Source organism: Acomys minous (assembly GCF_964271855.1).
Source record: "Acomys minous genome assembly, chromosome: 13".
NCBI classification, from domain to species: domain Eukaryota; kingdom Metazoa; phylum Chordata; class Mammalia; order Rodentia; family Muridae; genus Acomys; species Acomys minous.
In genome coordinates, this window is record NC_140495.1 from 26,321,124 (window position 1) to 26,339,123 (window position 18,000).

An 18,000-nucleotide genomic window follows, 5' to 3' on the forward strand; every position below is an offset into this window, starting at 1 on the left:
ATGCATTCTTCTTGGTGTAAAGCTTAGCACATTGCAAGGTTGTAAACATCCTAATCCTGTATTTTCTTTATTAGTGTAATTTGAGTCTTTTTCAACAAGAGTTAATCTCACTTTCCTGGAGTCCTTCAACGTTCATAGCCAAGGCTTGACCATCCTTAACTAGCACCTCATCCGTGCATACCATACCCAGCCCAGCTTTAGTTTTCTCTATGAAAAAACACCAGCTCAGTTTCTGGGAGAGCTCTTGCCTACTGCCCCTTACAGTGTACTTCATACATCTGTTTTCTTTCTTTAATTGTGGGGGCCAGATGTGAGCTAAGAAAATAGCTTGGTGTCAGTATGGTTGCCTAGCACTGGGGGGAGAGAGGGCAAGAATGAACCAGCAAACCTTCTTATACTAAATAATTTGCTCGTGTCTGTTTTGTTCAGTATTGTACCCTTGGCTTCTAGCATAGTGTCTGAAATGTGATAAGTGATCAGTAATACTTGTTGAATTAATAAAATAAGACTCAACATTTCCATGATCGGGGAAAATTAAAGTGCTTGACGGGTTCTATATATGTCACATTTTTAATTTTTGTATTTCTTTTAAAGAAAAAATTTTCTTTTACTGTTTTGTAGGGAAAATCCAATTGTTGGGAAAATATCATAGTTTGACCAACTGATGGAGAACTGGAAAATATATTTTTCGTGGAGTTTTTCAATTCACCCTGTTTTGTTCATATAGCATGTACGAGTGGACATTGGCTCTGATGACTCCTGCTTTCATGTTGTATTTAATATTTAACAATTGAAATTAATTGTTTGGGAATCCTGATATTGTTGAGTTTATTACTAGAGAATTTGAAACCCAAAATTTCTTTTATATCCAAATTCATGCATCCATGCATCAAAATCCGTGTCTCAGCAACTTCCTTTTGATAGAAAGAATCTTTCCAGCGAAGGTTCCTACGAAGCTTTGTAATAAAGGGAGCACTTCATAGTAAGAAACCATCTCTACTTGTAGCACTCTGTTGTGTGGATGCATTTTCACTACCGTTAGTGCCTGCTCTATACTGCCAACATTGTGGTTCACTAGAAAATTCTAGTTCCTTATCAATTCAGAATTTTTCATTGAGTTCATCTGGACCCTCCATCTTTAAAAAGGAAAGAGAAGAAAAACTTTTTTTCCCTCTGTCGTGGCAGCCATTACCGGGTAGAGACAGAGACGAAGACCTCAGAGCACCTTTGAAAGCTGGTGGATGTTCCACCTCGTCCAGTGTGAGAGGACTTGGATAGACATCAGGGATATGTGCTCTATGTGCACCATGTTTACATTGGAATGAGTGATGACAGATGAAACAAAATGAGACCACTAAGATGTTTGTCATTGTTTTAAGTATCAGGTACTCATCCTCTTAATTTGAGAATTCAGTTTCACATTACTCCTGAGGGCATCTCTTCCCAACCAGAAGAAAGAGAGTGAAGAAGGTAGTGAGGTGATCACTTGACCTTGTCTGCTGTTTCCTGTCCTAATAAGGGTGTGTTAGGATACCCTCCATAGAGTGTTAGGTCCTGCTCTAACTCGAGAACAGTCACTTGGCGCACTTTAATAATCTGGCACATTCCAGATTGTAGTTTAGATACTCCATGGTATCTATCTTTTATGATCAGTTGAATGATCAGTGTTTAAATCTAGAACAGTGCTTTCCAGAAACTGTTGATATTTTATTGCTGTTTCCTATTGCCTGCTAGCCACATGTTTTCCTTATTCTACTTGGGTCCTAAAAACCATAACTGTAAATAAGCAGTTGAAGCAAGTGCTGCCCTGAAAAGGAGTGATACACTTGGCTTCATCAGTATTAAAAACCATGGTACTTACTTGTCTTTTTAAATTCAAAACATTTTCTAAGTGTGGTACTTTGAACCTTGGGGTATTTACATATGTTCCTGTTGACAACTGTGACTTATTGGTGTGAGTCTAACTAACTGTAGTCTTCTGTTTCTTTGAACTTAAGCTGTATTTCAGAATGTATTTGCCTATTATGTTGCTGGGTAATTATTTTTACCTTATTATTGGGTAATCATTTTTAAAGATCATTAACACAGAGAGTTGTCCCATTAAAAATCATGACTGAAAAATTTATTTTTCTAAATGACCTTTTAGAGTCAGTACTGGCCTGCATCTCACTGGGGACTCCTGGCCCATACTAAAGTTTAGAAGAGTTCTTTAAATCTGACAGACTTATAGATCCCATTAAATATGCTGTTACAGGGTTTTGTTTTTTCTTAAACTTAGCCATTTAATAAATTTCTTATGAACTTTGTATTAAAATTCCTACTTAGATTCTCCAAAATGTCTACCTAAAAAGGACATGAGCCAGCCAGATTAAAGAATTCAAGGCTCTTGAGTGGTTTTGAATCTTCTGTTGGTGGTTTTGTTGGTTTGCATTTTGGTTTTGGTTTTGGTTTTTTCTACTCCCCAAAAGGAACTATTTCCTAAGGATTTCTTCTTGCTGTTTTGAGACAAGGTCTCACTATGTAGCCCTGGCTGGCCTAGAACTCACAGAGCTATCTGCCTGCCTCTGCCTCCCGAGTGCTGGGATTAAAAGTGTATGCCACCACATCCAACTCCCCTAACATTTCTAATGTTACACTCCAGTTACAAATGTTTTCAATGATTGTACAATCAGAGGGGCCCAAGCTGCACACATGTATAGCTCAGCGTTTGAGAGCTGAATATTCTAGTTCTTTTAGTCACATTACTCTTTAAGCAGCCAGCTTGACTGGAATTAATTGGCCAGCTGGGTACAGTGTAAAAAGAGAAATATAAAGCTAATTTTCTTTAGATGAATTCTTCCAATCAGAAATCATGTCCACAGGACCCTAAGACAATCAAGGCTCTCCTGGGGGCCTCCCCTTTCTATGCTCTTGAGCACTTTGGATCTTAAATCCATGATCTCCTTTCTCCGCCTTTTACTAAGAGCATTTGAAAAAAAGAAAAAACATGGCAGCTCACCTCTCCCTAAAACCTAGAGTACCCAGAAAGAACAGAAGAAAACGATTGGGAGAGACCTACCATAGACGCTCACTAGCTCTGACTCTTAGTGGAGCTGTGTCCACCCATTGAGACTGTGGGATCTGTTGTGTGTTTTGTGTAGCTTTGTTTTAAGTCATCATCTGATAACACAATGGACAATAGCAAAAGTTTTTACTCCCAGGAATATAATTTATCAAGTCAAACTATTTTGTTTACCAAAGAAACATGTTTTTAATATCACGGGTAATAATAGCTAAGGGTCAGGACTGGGCTCTTATTTTACCAACAGAAAATATCATGTGACTGATGGCTGTGGCTTTTGTTTGTGTTTCCAAGGCCTGATTTCATTCTTTCACTAGAAAAGCTCTTGCAGCCATGTTTTTAAAAAACAGATTTCTTTTAAGTGAACTCGCCTTCTAATTTGTTTTAAAATGCTGTTGGATAGCCCATAAAGACAGACTCTGCAGAGCTTTCTAGTGTCCTCACATATGTGACAAATGCAAAACTCATTCTAGAGTTAAATTACTGATCTTAATTGGTGTTATCTGCTTCCATTTTTAACTCGGGAATTAATATGTTGCTAGTAAATACTGGTTTTTACAGTCTCTAGTTTGAAAATGTAAGTTATCAAAGTGTAATATAGTGAATTTGTGTAACCATGTTGTATTGTTGAGAATGTATTTTTATTTAAATTTTATTTTCTTATGAAGAGTATTATAAAAATTAAAAGCTTTTGTAACTGTCATTTGAAAATAACTCAAATAAAGTACAAGAAGCCTGTTTGCTATTTGTGAGACCTTCCTTATACTTAGAGTTTCTGTGCCTCGCCTGTCTGTGGGTGAGGCACTAAAGGAAGACCCAGCAGCAGCAGCTGGGAAGGCCCTGGGCTGTGCTTGCACTGGCTACTGATTCGTTCACTTCACTCTTTGGCCTTCAGTATTCCTCATCAGTGCAGCCCCATCACTCCCAAAAGGAGGCATGGAAGAATGTACTCCACCCTGTTTGGCTTCCTGCTCTTTAAAAACAAAACAGCCCAGCATTAAAGCCTCTGATGACTCAGATCCTACACTGACCTATGCAGGTACCCGTAGCTGACCATCTGTATTACCTCAGCACCTCATCTTCTGGATGTTCACATCTGACCATGTTAGGCCATGTTGATGACAAATTAGCTTGAGGATATAAATGAAAGCACCATAGACTAGGCTGGAGATAACTGATGCCCACATAGGAGAAGCAGATCTTTCCCTGTATGGCTCCATAGGAGTCTAAGGTTAACAAAGAAGAATTGGGGGATCGAAACCTCTTTTATACTAGCCATGTGTGGACTAAAACTTGTAATAAATGCCAGTATTCTTTTGGATGGTTTATTAGCAGGCAGGATTGGTTGGTTGGTTGGTTTCCATTTTTTTAATTCTCATGTAGCCAGGGTTGGCCTTGAACTCCTGCACTCCCTGTGCTGGGTTAAAAGTATGTGCCACCATGTCTAGCTCTTTATCCTGAATACACATGTTGTTCTTTAAAAGAGAAGAGCCATAATTTGACTTTTCCCTTTGTAACTTACAGGACTCCAAAATTTTAAAAAATGCCTAAAACCAGGGAGGCAGGGGCAAGAGGATCTGAGGGTTCAAGGCCAGCCTGAACTACAGACTGAGTTCCAGGGCAGTCAAGGCTACACAGAGAAACCCTATCTTGGTGGAGGGAGTGGGGAGCTCCAGCCACGTCCCTTTCTCCTCAAGTGCCAACTACTACACTAGTCTGCAAGCTTTTCACATGATGCCTTTTTTAAAAATAATTATTTTTGTTGTTGTTTTTGGGCTAGGTTTTGGTTTGGTTTGGTTTGGTTTTTCAAGATAGGGTTTCTCTGTGTAGCCTTGACTGACCTGGACTCACTTTGTAGAATCCTCGAACTCACAGCAATCCACCTGCCTCTGCCTCCCGAGTGCTGAGATTAAAGGCATGCGCCACCGCCGCCCGGCCTAAACTGACCAGTATCCTTTGATTTAATTTTTTTGTATGCATCTTTACCTGAAGTTCCATCATTGGTGACAGTTAGGTCTGGGATTTCGGCACCAAATGTCAGGGTGCAGTAAAAACACTGAACTAGTGCACTCCATGGGTAGAAAGAAAGGTTCGTTGGGAATCAAACTGCTACGACTATCAGGGAGGGGCCAGGGGGCAGAAATAAGAGAGAAATAGCAGAAAATCAAACGATTCGTATACAGATAGTCAATGGGGGTGGGCGTGTCCTTGAGTTGATACAGGCTACTCATATTGACAGGGAAGCAGATGGCCTTGCCCAAGGTAGTTGACCTTTGGGAGCGAGATTAAGATTCTGTTAATCAGAAACCCACCATTAAGCCCCTGTTTACCCAGTAACAATCCTTGTGTACCCAGCCAAAGACCTGTTTAAGACATTGTCATCAGTGCTGCCATTTTTAAGGGTAACTTTGGGCTAACAGTGAAAAAACTCATGCCTTAGGTGTGCCTTTGTATCATGTGACTTATTTAGGGACAGCACCTATACTGGGCCTGTGTGTCACACTGACATCTAGAGGGTGGAACCTGCCTAAAGCTCTGTTGTGTTTTGTTTAGTGCCTTCTGTTTAATAATGTTATTGTTTCATCATTCCATTTGAACCTTTTTCCTGATGGGTTTTTTGAGATGGAGTTAAGTCTCTGGAGCAGAAACAGCGTTCCCTTCTACATCAAATACACTTAACTCTATCCTCAACCACACTGTCTGCAGAGTTAAGGCGCCCTAGTTTTAAATGGATTCTCAAATGCATTATGGGGTCTATGGCTCCGCAAGGCAGATCAGAATCTGCCAGCAGGAATGGGGCTGAGAGAAGAGGTGAATTGAAAAGATAGAGTCGGCATCATAATTTTATAGGCAGAGATGGGAATAACTCATAAACCAATGTGAAAGCCCTCAAAAAGAAATTGCAGGGCTAGAGAGATGGCTCAAAAATTAAGGGCATTGACTGCGCTTCTGGAGGGTCCTGAGTTCAATTCCCAGCAGCTACCTAGTGGCTGACAACCATCTATAATGTGATTGATGCCCTCTTCTGGCAATGCAGGTGTACATGCAAGCAGAGCACAGGATACATCATAATAAATCCTTTTTAAAATTGCAAATATCCAGGCTTGGTGACACATGCCTAAAATCCCAGTACTTAGTTTCAGGGTCATCCTCAACTACTTAGTTCAAGGCCACCTGCAGGTAGGTGTGTGTGTGTGTGTGTGCGCGTGTGCGTGTGCGTGCGCGCGCACAAAAAGATCATACAGCATGGTCAAATTGGTCTCATTCCAGAAATTCAGCAAATACAGTACAGCACAAATAGAACACCAATTAGTGCAGAAGAGCATTTCACATGTGTTGATAAAGTTCTCAAGCGAAGAAGGAACAAACAAAAGCCTCATACAACAGACTGACAACTGTCCGTGCTCTGAGTAGGGAAACTTTGAGTGAGGTAAGCATGTGTGTCCTCACTACTCTTGCTTCAAAATGGTGCTTGAAACCTTTGCCAGGGCAATAAGATTGAAGAAACGGAATATAAATAGGGAAAAGATGAAGTCAGGTGAAAACATTAGGAAATTAAAAATGAACCTCCAGTAGTGATGGATCAGAATTTCTAGTGTAGGAATAGCAACTGAATTTACATAATTTACACAATCAGCACAATCCCTATTCAAACTCCAATGAGATTATTCCAAAAATAGAAGGAAAAAAATTCCAAAATGTAAACCAAATAGCCAATGCAATTTGAAGCAAAGAAACAATGCTACAGATAGAATGCTGCATTTTACCTTGTACAACTGAGCTGTATTAGCCAAGGCAGCATGGAGCCTGGCACAAAGCACAAATGCAGACCAGTGAATAAATGGCTCAAAAATAAACTCATGCAATTGTAACTGTATGGTTCTTGGCAAAGATGCCCAAAACATTAGGGATTAAAAACAGACAAGTTCGGTACTGGGCAAACTGGAAAGCCTGCAGCAGGAGCCCAAGGGTAAGGCTTCAGAACTGCCTGGCATCTAGTGAGTGCCCCTGTCCTCAGTGGGCGATGCTACCAGCCCCACTGTCCATCCCCAAAATGGGAGACACCTAAAGAGAAGCCCAGAGAGTGAGAACAAGGAAGCCAATTACAGGAGTGCAAAGCAGTTTGTGGGCCAGCCTTTTCAGGGGGCTGACATACATCCCAGCTCAAAGCCACCATGTAACGCTAGACAACCCAGGAATGTTTCTCTATGGTTTCAGCGGGTCCAGTAGGAAGTGTAGAGGACAGCCTCAGCAGTCAACAGTAACCTGGGGCACGTGTGGCCTGAGGTGACAGATGCATTAAATGATAGCTCTGGGCCTAGATCACTAAGATGAGCCCTGCCTGTGAGTAGCACAGTGCTTCCAGAACAGGGCACTGTGCCACAGTGGTGCTGTCACTCTGGCCTTGGACTGCAAACTAGGACAACTGTCCTCACATGCATTTCCCTACAATCTGCTCAGCTCCCTTCTTAGTGTGCTTGCTGATCGTGGGCACTTGGCCTCAGGCCCTCAGCCATGATGTACATGTTACCAATGCTTTATTCACTCACAGGGCCTTCCCCTGTCCTCTGAAGAGCCACTAGCCTGTGGACATCCTCCCAGGCCACCTGAACAGAGTGGTTCTTTGGCTCCTCCTTTCTCTAGCTCAGCCTTAGGCACCAGGCTTACACACCCAAATCTTAGCAAGTTCATCCAGGCACAGAAGAATAGAATAAACACCTCCTTATCTGGGTCCCTCCAGAAAGTGGTGCCAGGCAGATTTTTGGTCCCCGGAGTATGGCACCTAGGAACTAGCCATGGTGGACTTTTTGTTGTTTTATTTATTTGTCTACTTATTTCTTGAGACAGTATCTTAACTAAGCTTGGCTTGCCTAGAGCTCATCCTGTAGACTAGGCTGGTCTCAAACTCACAGATATCCTCCTGCCTCTGCTTCCTGAATACTGGGATCAAAAGCATACAACACCACATCTGGCTTAAGAAAGTGCAAACGCGTCCCTTCTCCAACCTTTGCAAGCCAGTTTCCTAGCCATGAGTTAAAATTTTAGAAGTTTTGGAAAGATGGATTAAGCTAGTTGTTCCCAAAGTGAGGCGCCAATGCCTGGGCACTTATTAGCCAACCCAGACACCCTGGACCAACAGAGGGTTGCCCTCCTGGGGTTCCAAGGTCCCTCAAGTTGGAGAGCCTGTGTGAGCCATGCGAGCTGGTCTGGATGTGGATGCAACTGTGCATGGCAGACCTTGAGTGACCAGTCTCTACTTGATACCCACTGAGGAGGGAACCCAGCCTTGTCCTCATTGCCTCACTGGGGGAAGGTAATTCCTGGAAGAACAGGTTCTTCTGACTTGGAGGTGTCGACGCTGGGAGAGAAAGCCGAAGCTGCGTCCACGTGGCAAGGAGCCATGCAAGAGAAGAAATTAAAGTTCCCCAAATATTATTGTTGAGCGTCCTTAGGACAGCTCTAGTGTGGTGCCTTTTACACAAATATTGTGGATCACAGTAAGTGTGTTTATCTTCTTTTACCTTCGGCAAATAAGGAAACATCTGTGGGGCTGCTGCTATTTATTTATTTTTTGAATGAGCTTCGTAATGGTGGAAATATTTCGTACAAGATTATAGAACCCCGGGGGCTAAAGCCCTGCCCCTGAGAAGGAGTAAGCATTAACTGGTAAATAATCCAGACGTCCCCTTCTAATTAAGACCTCAATGCATGAATCCTTATGTTTTAAGTGTCAAGGCTACAGCCTTCTTGGGTCTCAATAAAATGCAAGGTCAGTGAGTGGAAAAAGAAGCCAGTTTTGACAGAAGGTGCCTGACCCAACATCCTCAAATCACACTGCCTCTTTCCCATTCTTTCTCTGCTACAAGGGGGTGCTAAGAGGAACCAGAGGTGGCTGTGGACTCAGTCTTGTCTCAAACCAGCCCTGTCTAGCTGAGTTTACAAGTGAATTTTGTTCATGCATATGTATTTCTAAAAAGTTAGGTTGGTTGGTTGTTGGTTTTTTAAGACAGGGTTTCTCTATGTAGCCTTGGCTGTTCTAGACTCACTTTGTAGACCAGGCTGGCCTCGAACTCATAGCAATCCTCCTGCCTCTGCCTCCCGAGTGCTGGGATTAAAGGCGTGCGCCACCATGCCTAGCCTTTGTCCTTGTTTTGAGACCCGGTTTCTCCGTGTAACAGCCCTGGCTGTCCCGGAACTGGCTCGCAGACCAGGCTGGCCTCGAACTCTCAGGGCTCCACTTGCTTTTGCCTCCCAAGTGCTGGGATTAATGGTGTGCACTACCATGACTGGCATTTGGTGGCGGGGAGGACGGGAGTGTTAAATTTTTTTTATATAATAGAAGTATCTATGATTAACCAGAAGTATCTTTTCCTTAAAATGATTATAACCACTATGCCATGATATTTCAGCTCTCACGTTGGCCCAGAGGGTAGAAGTGAGACCCAGCAGGGCTCAGAGATGGCAAAGGGAGGGCTGAGAGAGGCAGGATTGGTTCTCTGGCTCTTGAATCCCTTTCAGAGCCTCAGACCCAGAGCCACAGGCAGCAAAATGCCTCCCATTCTCAGTGACACACACGGCTAGACCGGCTGAGGTCCTATTTATTTTTCTCCTCTTCAAACTATTTGAAGAATATTTTCCACGGTCCCACTTGAAGATTTTCCACACGCAGATAGCCCTTTAAAGGCCCACGGGATGTGCAGCTGACATTTTATGGCCCTTCGCTCCCTTTTCTACAGTTGACAAGTGAGCTTTTTATAGAAACAATGCAATTTGTCAAGGAGCCAAAAAAAAAAGCACCAGTTAGCTGAAACTCCTTCCCAAAAAAAGTAGCAGAGAATGCATCAGTTGGGGCAAAGAAGCACTGACACTTTTCACTCAAAAAAAAAAAAAAAGGGAGGGTGGAGCATGGTGGAATTAACTCCTTCCTTCATGCTTGGAAGGAAGAGCAGGGCCCCATCTGCACAGGAGCTCCCCCACTGAAAAAGGGGAGCACTGCATATTCAGCTTTAGGTCAGCCTTTTCATTTACTGTGAAGCAAACATTTTCACCTAACCCCTTCCCCAAGGCCTTGTGGGCCCCTGTCTCACCACATGGCATTTGTGGCCATCTGAGTGCTAGCGAAGGTGGAGGCTGACTCAATTTTCCAAAACAGGGTTGGCCAACCATAGCGCAGGCACCTGTATGCAGGATCTGTGGAATCCAGAAGAGGGTGTCAGAATCCCTGGAGTAGATGGCTGTGAGGCCACAGGTAAGTGTCATCTCAGCAGTCCCATTGTACAGTCTTTTTATAATTATGATAAAGTACACAGAGAACCGACACTTACCACGTTGACCACTTTTAAATGTACAATTCAGTGGTGTAAAGTGCACATTGTCATTCACATGGTCACACAATCATTTTCTAGAATGTTCTCATCTTGCAAAACTGAAAGTCGGGCTGCTAAGATGGTTCAGGGGTGAGTCAGTTGTCACATAAACCTGGTGACCTGGGTTTGGTTCCAAGAAGTAACAGGGAAATGTGGAAGAAGAAAACCGACTCCACAAAATTGTCCTCTGGCCTCCACATGCAAGCCTTGTATGGGGGTCTGACCGTGGACGGCCCCCCATAGGCTCATGGGTGTGAATGCTTGGTCCCTAGTTGGTGGACCTGTTTTGGGAAGGACTGGGAGGTGTGGCCTTCTTAGAGGAGATCTGTCACAGGGGTGATTTTAAGAACCTATCTCTCACCTGAAGTCCAGGACATTCTCCACAATTGAGTGGAGAGTGGGGACTGACTTTCACATGAACTCTGGTGCCCCGTGTTTGACTACGTCCCCTGGAAGGGGAGGCCTGGTGGCACTCAGAGGAAGGATAACAGGCTACCAAGAAGAGACTTGATACCCTATGAGCATATACAGGGGGAGGAGGTCCTCCTCAGTCACAGTCATAGGGGAGGGGAGTAGGGGGAAAGTGGGAGGGAGAGAGGAATGGGAGGATACAAGGGATGGGATAACAATTGAGATGTAATATGAATAAATTAATAAAATATTTTTAAAAGGACCTATCTCTCCTCCCTCCCTCTCTCCCTCTCCTTCCCTTCCCCCCTCCCTCCCTCCCTCCCTCCCTCTCTCTCTCTCTGCCTCCAGCTTGAGATAAGTAAGCTCTCAGCTGCTGCCCTAGCACCGTGCCTGCCTGCTGCCATGGTCCCTACCTTGGTGGTCATTACTCACTTTCTGAAATGCTTTTTTCTGTAAGTTGCCTTGGTCATGGCATCTCTCCACAGAAAAAGAAAAGACACTGCTACACTCGCATGGTATGCACACTGTCTGTCTGTCTGTCTGTCTGTCTGTCTGTCTCTCTCTCTCTCTCTCTCTCTCTCTCTCTCTCTCTCACACACACACACACACACACACACATGTTGCTGCTGCTGCTGTTACTGCTGCTACTCCTACATCTTCCTTTAATCCACTGAAATTCTAATCTTATTAAATAGTTGTGAGTTCAAGGCCACCCTGGTCTACAGAGTAAGTTCTAGGACAGCCAGGCTACACAGAGAAACCCTGTCTCAAAAACAAAAAACAAAGAAAAAAACATTAAAAAAAAGAAAAGAAAGAAAAATAAGTAAGTGGACTCACACAGTCATTTGCTGGCCCATTCTCTACAGTTAATACAGTGAACTTTTTATTACTTTATGTGTGTGCATATGTGTGGTATGTGAACTTATGTGTGAATGTGGTGGTATATGTGCAGCTATGTGGGTCCCTGAGCAAGTGTGGGGGCCAGAGGAGGATGTCAGGTGCCCGGCTTTATCATCTCTGGTGTATTCCTTTCAGGCAGGGTCTCTCGATGAACCTGGGACAAGTCCGAAAGCTGCTCCTGTCACCAGCCTCCTACAGCACCAGGTTCACAGGCAGGCAGAGTCAAGCAGGACTTTTTACATGAGTGTCAGGGATTTGAACTTGGGTCCTCAGGTTGAGCCACCAGACCCTGCGATGAGCTTTTTATCGACTATGGTACCTGTCTCTTGTGAGTGGCTTATTTCACTTTGCATTCTTCATCCAGGTCATCCATGTTGTATGTGTGTCAGAATGTCCTTCTGTCACATCTGTTCAATGACTTGTCTGTCATTGGCATGTGGGTTGTTTATACTTCTTGGCTCTCATAAATATATCACCAGGATCATGGGTGAATGAATGTCTCTTTGAGATCCTATTTTCAAATTCTTGGAGCTATACCCAGAAATGCAATTACTGGTCCATATGGTAGTTCTATTTTTTTTTTAAACCATTTTAAAACTCTCACTTTTTGTGTTCTCTCTCTTCCTCCCCTTCTTCCTCCCCCTCTTCTTCATTTCCTGCCTCCTCCTTCCCCCCTCTCCCTTTCTCTCTCTTCTGTATTTGGTAGTAGTCATCCTATATTTTTTAAAAAATCCTCTTCATTACAGTTATTTCTTTTCTTTTCTTTTTTTTTTTTTTTTTTTTTTTTTTTTGGTTTTTCGAGACAGGGTTTCTCTGTGTAGCCTTAGCTGTCCTAGACTCACTTTGTAGACCAGGTTGGCCTCAAACTCACACTGATCCACCTGCCTCTGCCTCCCAAGTGCTGGGATAAAAGGCGTGTGCCGCCACCACCACCAGCACCACCCAGCCAACAGTTATTTCCTTATGTGTATAAGGGTTAGAGACATGTGTGCCATGGACAAGGGTGGGTGTCAGAGGACAACCTGCCAAAGTTTTTTTCTTTCTAGATGGAAGTCCCGCAGATTGGACTCAAATGAACTCGACATCTTTTCTAAGTCATCTTGCCAACCCAGCCCTTAAAACAAAACAACAACAACAACAAAAACAAAAGAGAAAACCCAAAAAACAAAACAAAACAGGGTCTCACTATATCACCTTGATTGGCCTAGAACTTTCTACATAGGCCAGGCTGGCCTCGACTCAACAATCTTCCTGCCTTTGTCTCTGAGTGCTGGGATTAAAGGCATGCAGACAGCATCATTTTTGCTTGGTTGGTTTGGTTTTTGTTTGGTTGTGGTTTTATTGTTGTTTGAGACACGGTCTTGTTATGTAGGCCAGGCTGGCTTCAACCTTGAGACCCTCTTGCCTCAGCCTCCTGAGTTATAGGTGTGGGCCAGCATGCCTACTTCTGATGATTCTTTTTTTTTCTTTTGACACAGCCATTTTGCTATGTAGTTCTGAATGGCCTAGAACTCACCATGTAGCGAGGGCTGGCTTCAAACTAGCAGCAGTCCTTCTGCTTCTGCCTCCCAAGGGCTGGGGTTACAGGAATCAGTCACTATGCTCAGGAATAGAATATATATATTGTTATACACACACACACACACTTTAGTTTTTCAAGACAGAGTTTCCCTGTGTTAGCCTTGGCTGTCCTGGACTCGCTTTGTAGACCAGGCTGGCCTTGAACTCCCAGAGATCAGCCTGCCTCTACCTCCCAGAGTGTTGGGATTACAGGTGTGTGCCACCACCCCCGTCTGGCATCTATATTTTGAATTACTGAAACTCAGAAGAAAAAGTAAACGCTTGTGGCCCTTGAGATTCTGCGCTCGAGAATATTGTCTTCTGGGAACACACTGGTGTTCCTTCATTCACGTGTTGTTTGCACCTCCTGCTTGTGCACTGCGTGCCAGAGTGCAGTGGTTTCAACAGACATCATAAAGCACTTACCATCTGAGTACGTACAGGTCGCCAATGCTACTGTAAGGTCAGGATGGCTGCCAGTCAGTCTGGATACAAAGCCACCTACTGACCCCACTAGCAACCTTGGTTTGTGAACTCCCTATCTATCCTAGGTTCTCCTTACCCCTGCTCTCAGGCCTGCAGGGTCTGGGAATGCCAACCCCTCACCTACAGCCTCCCTCACCTACAGCCTCCCTCACCTACAGCACTTGATAAATCTGAGATCTGCTCCCTAACCCAAAACCCTCCAGCCTACCAGAAGACTTAAAAGTGACCACCAATGAGGCCGCAGTGAGGAAGCACCTCAGATTCCAGGCTTTCTTCCCAAGGCTGGCCTGAACTCCCACAGTTTCTAGGCAGTGTTTCTGTCTCTGCCTCCCAAATTAGAGATGCTTAAAGGTCTGACTTTTAACCTGGCTCCAGGGATGGAGCTCCGTCTGTCAGGCCTGTATGGCTGGTTAACATTTGTACTCAAAAACCACCTCCCCACCCCCACCCCACCCCCACCCCACCCCCATCAAAGTTCCAACAGAACTTTCTGTGGGTTGCGCAGCTGACTTGAAATTCATGTGAAAGGTTGAGGCTGTAATTCAGTGCCATCAAACAAACAAACAAATCAAATGAATGTGAAAGTGAAAAGGACCAAGAATAGCTCTTGTCTGTGAGGGACAATTATTCTGTACTTCAAGACTAAGTCTACAGGATGGAAGGGGACAATTAAGCATTATAAGGAACTTGACTCAGTCCTCTCAGATGTATCTATACTGCACTTTTATTTATGTCTTTGTTTATCATCATCATCATCATCTTGCAGTGTTGGGGATGGAACCCAAAGCCTTGCACATGCAGAGCAAGTGGTCTAACCCTGGCCTACTTCTCCAGTTACTACAGTTTTATTTTTTGCTGAAGGCTGAAAGCAAAATGATTGGCTTTGTTTTCTCGAGCCGCACGCCACCGGCACGAGCCCGTGGAAGCTGGAATCCACTCTGTGATAAATGAGGCTGTGAAGAAGCAACGTGAAGCAGCCCAGCAACCATGAGCAGCACGGAGCATGCGCAATGAGCTGACCCCCTCCCCCCCCCCCCCCCAGCCTCTGCAGCATGAGTCCCTATGTAGCCTTCCTGCAAAGCAAACAGAGGAGCCTGGCAAGACTCTTACAAAGCCTGCAGGAGTGCTTGTGGTTGTCCTGGGTAAACAGGAGCATGGGCCTTGAGGGAAAAATAAGAGATGAATTTTGATCACCCAGACTCCTGTTAGTAACCCCAATAAATTCATAGGTTTAACAAGGGGGGGGGAAGAGCGAGAGAGATGAATTTTGAGATCTGTCTACATTTAAGGTTCTTTATAATCAACCACATTTCAGTTAGAAAAAAATCAGTAGTTTTTCCTCTCCCACCAAATCTTAACCACCCTTATTAGCAGAAAGAGTAACTTGGAGAGGGTGGGACAGTATTTTCTAGGAGTTAGGTGACCTGGGAAATGTAACCAGGCAGCATGGTTTGCAGCCTGCACAACTGGTCAGTCTACATACAATAGGAGACTGACATCACGGTGGACAGCTTAAGAAGAAGAAAAAAATCCTTAACTTTAGAGCTATCTATTACTGCTCGAAAGTCACCACACTGCCATCCAAACTGCTTCTCTTCCAGCCATCCCTTCCACACACCCTACCTACCCCTGGCTGAAGGGTTTGGATGCTTTAAGCTGTCTGGATGTGACCAACTGCACTATGACAATTGATCCAGCAAAGCTGGCTGAACCCAGGGAGAGCGTTAATGTTAAAACTTTCAGCTGCTTTCAGCAGGAGTAGGGCAAAGGAGCTCACTCAGAACAGTCTGCTGATCAAAAGCAACAGCTGAGGGCTGGGGTGTGGCTCAGGGGTGGAGCCTTTACTTAGCATGCGCAAAGCCCTGGTTCTGGCCCCAGCAGGGTCGAAGGCTGGAGATGGAGCAAGAGAGGCGTCTCTCCACTGGTCCAAGTTCCTGGAGAAAAAGAGTGCCATGGTGCTGTAGGCGGGTTTCAAAGTGGTGCCCCGCCCCCCGCGGGGCGGTGCTTTCTGTTCTGCTAGGTTGTTGTTGCTAGTGGTTTTGTTAAACTCTGAGGAGGCTTAGCCAGTGACAATGTGGGCCCAGGGTCAGGCCGACCTTGTAGGAAGCCAATTCTCCTCGTTTTTAATTTCAATGATCCCTCTCATTCATGTAAATGCGCTGTCAGTTCTGACCCGCGTAGTTTTCATTTTTGTATGTATGAATAACACTCTATTAAATGTCTTTAAATGAAAAATATGGCTCCCTGGGGCAGGCACAAGTTGGTTGTTTACTCTAGGCCCCTCACCCTCCCAGCTCCCTTCTGCAATACCCCGTTGCCACTCAGGAAGCCGTACACCCTAAGTGCCTCGACGCCTACCCCACTGCGCCAGCTGCATCTCTTAGGAATGGCGCCTCACCGATGTCTTTCCATTAGCGAGATAGAAGACACGCGTTCCCGAGATACGGGATGGCATTTCTTGTTAAAGGACTCTTCTTTTCTGACTGGCTGACCGTTGTCAAAAGACAAAGAGAGCCTGGCCTACAGCATCTAACAGTACCTCTGTACGCACAGCTGTCAGCAAGAGGCTGTATCCTGTCCCCAGCCGTGTTCCAGTCGTCCACCATTCACTCAAGAATGGGAAGAGTGAAGAATTTTCAGACAAGAGGTGCTTTATTACTAATTTGGGAGTAAATGACTTGAGATTAACTCATTTTCTTTTCTTTCTTTCTTTTCTTTTCTTTTTTTTTTTTTTGTTTGTTTGTTTGTTTTTGAGACAGGGTTTCTCTGTGCATCCTTGGCTGTTCTGGACTCGCTTTGTAGACCAGGCTGGCCTCAAATTCACAGCGATCCACCTGCCTCTGACTCCCGAGTGCTGGAATTATAGGTGTGTGCCACCACGCCCGCCTCGAGATTAACTAACTTTAAATAGACTGTCAAGTAGGATATCAGATTTGCGAGCAGGGGATGCTAGCCAAGAGCCACTTGCTCTGAGAAGTGTCACAGCTCAGGGAAGCTCTCAGAGGACTTGGGGTGTCAACCTAGAGAGGGGTCCCTTGCAGAGCAAGTTTGCAGAAGGCAGATTACTAAGAAGCTCACCAGGCTGGCACATCCCCCGTCTCTGGCAGATTTCAAAGGCCGGATGCAGATGCAGTAACAAACTCCTGTGTGAGCCTCATGGCCTGGATCCCGTGAGCTCCCTGCCCAGGGTAGAACAGGTGCAGGGAGCTTCCGGAAGAGTCTGTGTCCCCAGTCTTCCTTCTCTTCCTCCTCTATCAAACTCTCATCACGGTTTCCTTTCCTGCAGCCCCAGAACCTCTGAATTACCGAATGTCAGCTGGACACTGACAGACTGGATGCGGGTATGCAAATAAGGTTAGAAATGGGACCAATCAGGGAAAAGCTGTCAAAAATGACTGTCCCGATTGCTCTGATGGTCCCTGCAGTCCACCATCTGCTGCTTTTCCAGCTTTGTAGCTGTGCTCCAGGCAGGCCCTGTCAAGAAATGGGCCTGGGAGGCGACGGATCAAGAGTTGAGAGTGCTTTTGTAGAGGACGTGAGTTCTGATCCCAGCATCCACATTAGCCAGCTCACAACTCTAACTCCAGATCCAGGGGGATCTGATGCATCTATGGGCGTCTGCACTCATATGTAAGTACCACCAAAAGATACACACACACACACACACACACACACACACACACACACACACACACACATATATATATTCTGGAAAAACAAGGGGGCTTTTGTTCAGCTAGTGTTTTTGTTTTCCTTACAGCTTCCAGGGCTTGGGGCTTGAACTTCCTTTCCACTAGAGAGCACTTCATTGGAGACCCCTTTGATCCCCATCAAAGGAGGAAACTGTGTTTCCCTGCCCACTCCCACCCCACCTCCCACCCCCCTACCCCCTACCTCCCACCCCAGTTAAGGATGGCAGAGTGGGGCCAGAGAAATCCTGCATTCATTGTACCGTAGAGTCACCAAACTACCAGCACTTCCGACTACCAGAGGTCTGAGCAGTACATGTCTGATGGCTGCTGCCCATTGGCTGAGAATTCTGTGTGCAAGCCATCTAACTCTTTTACACTTTCAATTACTTCCTGGAGTAGGAGCCAAGGTGAGGGAAGTTGCATGACATCATTCTTGGGGAGATGTGAACAAATATTTACCCAGCACAGATAGGGAACCAGCAGCTACCACCACCAACGTCCAGTTTGGCGAACCAGTGCGTTT

At 44.8% G+C, this 18,000-nt stretch overlaps 1 protein-coding gene across 3 annotated transcripts in view; it reads left to right on the forward strand.

Annotated features, from left to right (window-relative positions):
- The window catches only part of RASA2 (RAS p21 protein activator 2), a 97,225-nt gene extending 93,424 nt beyond the window's left edge, over window positions 1-3,801 (forward strand). For all 3 annotated transcript variants that reach the window (XM_084753427.1, XM_084753428.1, XM_084753429.1), the window contains exon 24: window positions 622-3,801. In XM_084753427.1, coding sequence (XP_084609553.1) covers window positions 622-652 — 31 coding nt within the window. In that variant the 3' untranslated portion in view covers window positions 653-3,801. The remainder of the gene's footprint in view (window positions 1-621) is intronic.
- The last annotated feature ends 14,199 nt before the right edge of the window (window positions 3,802-18,000 follow it).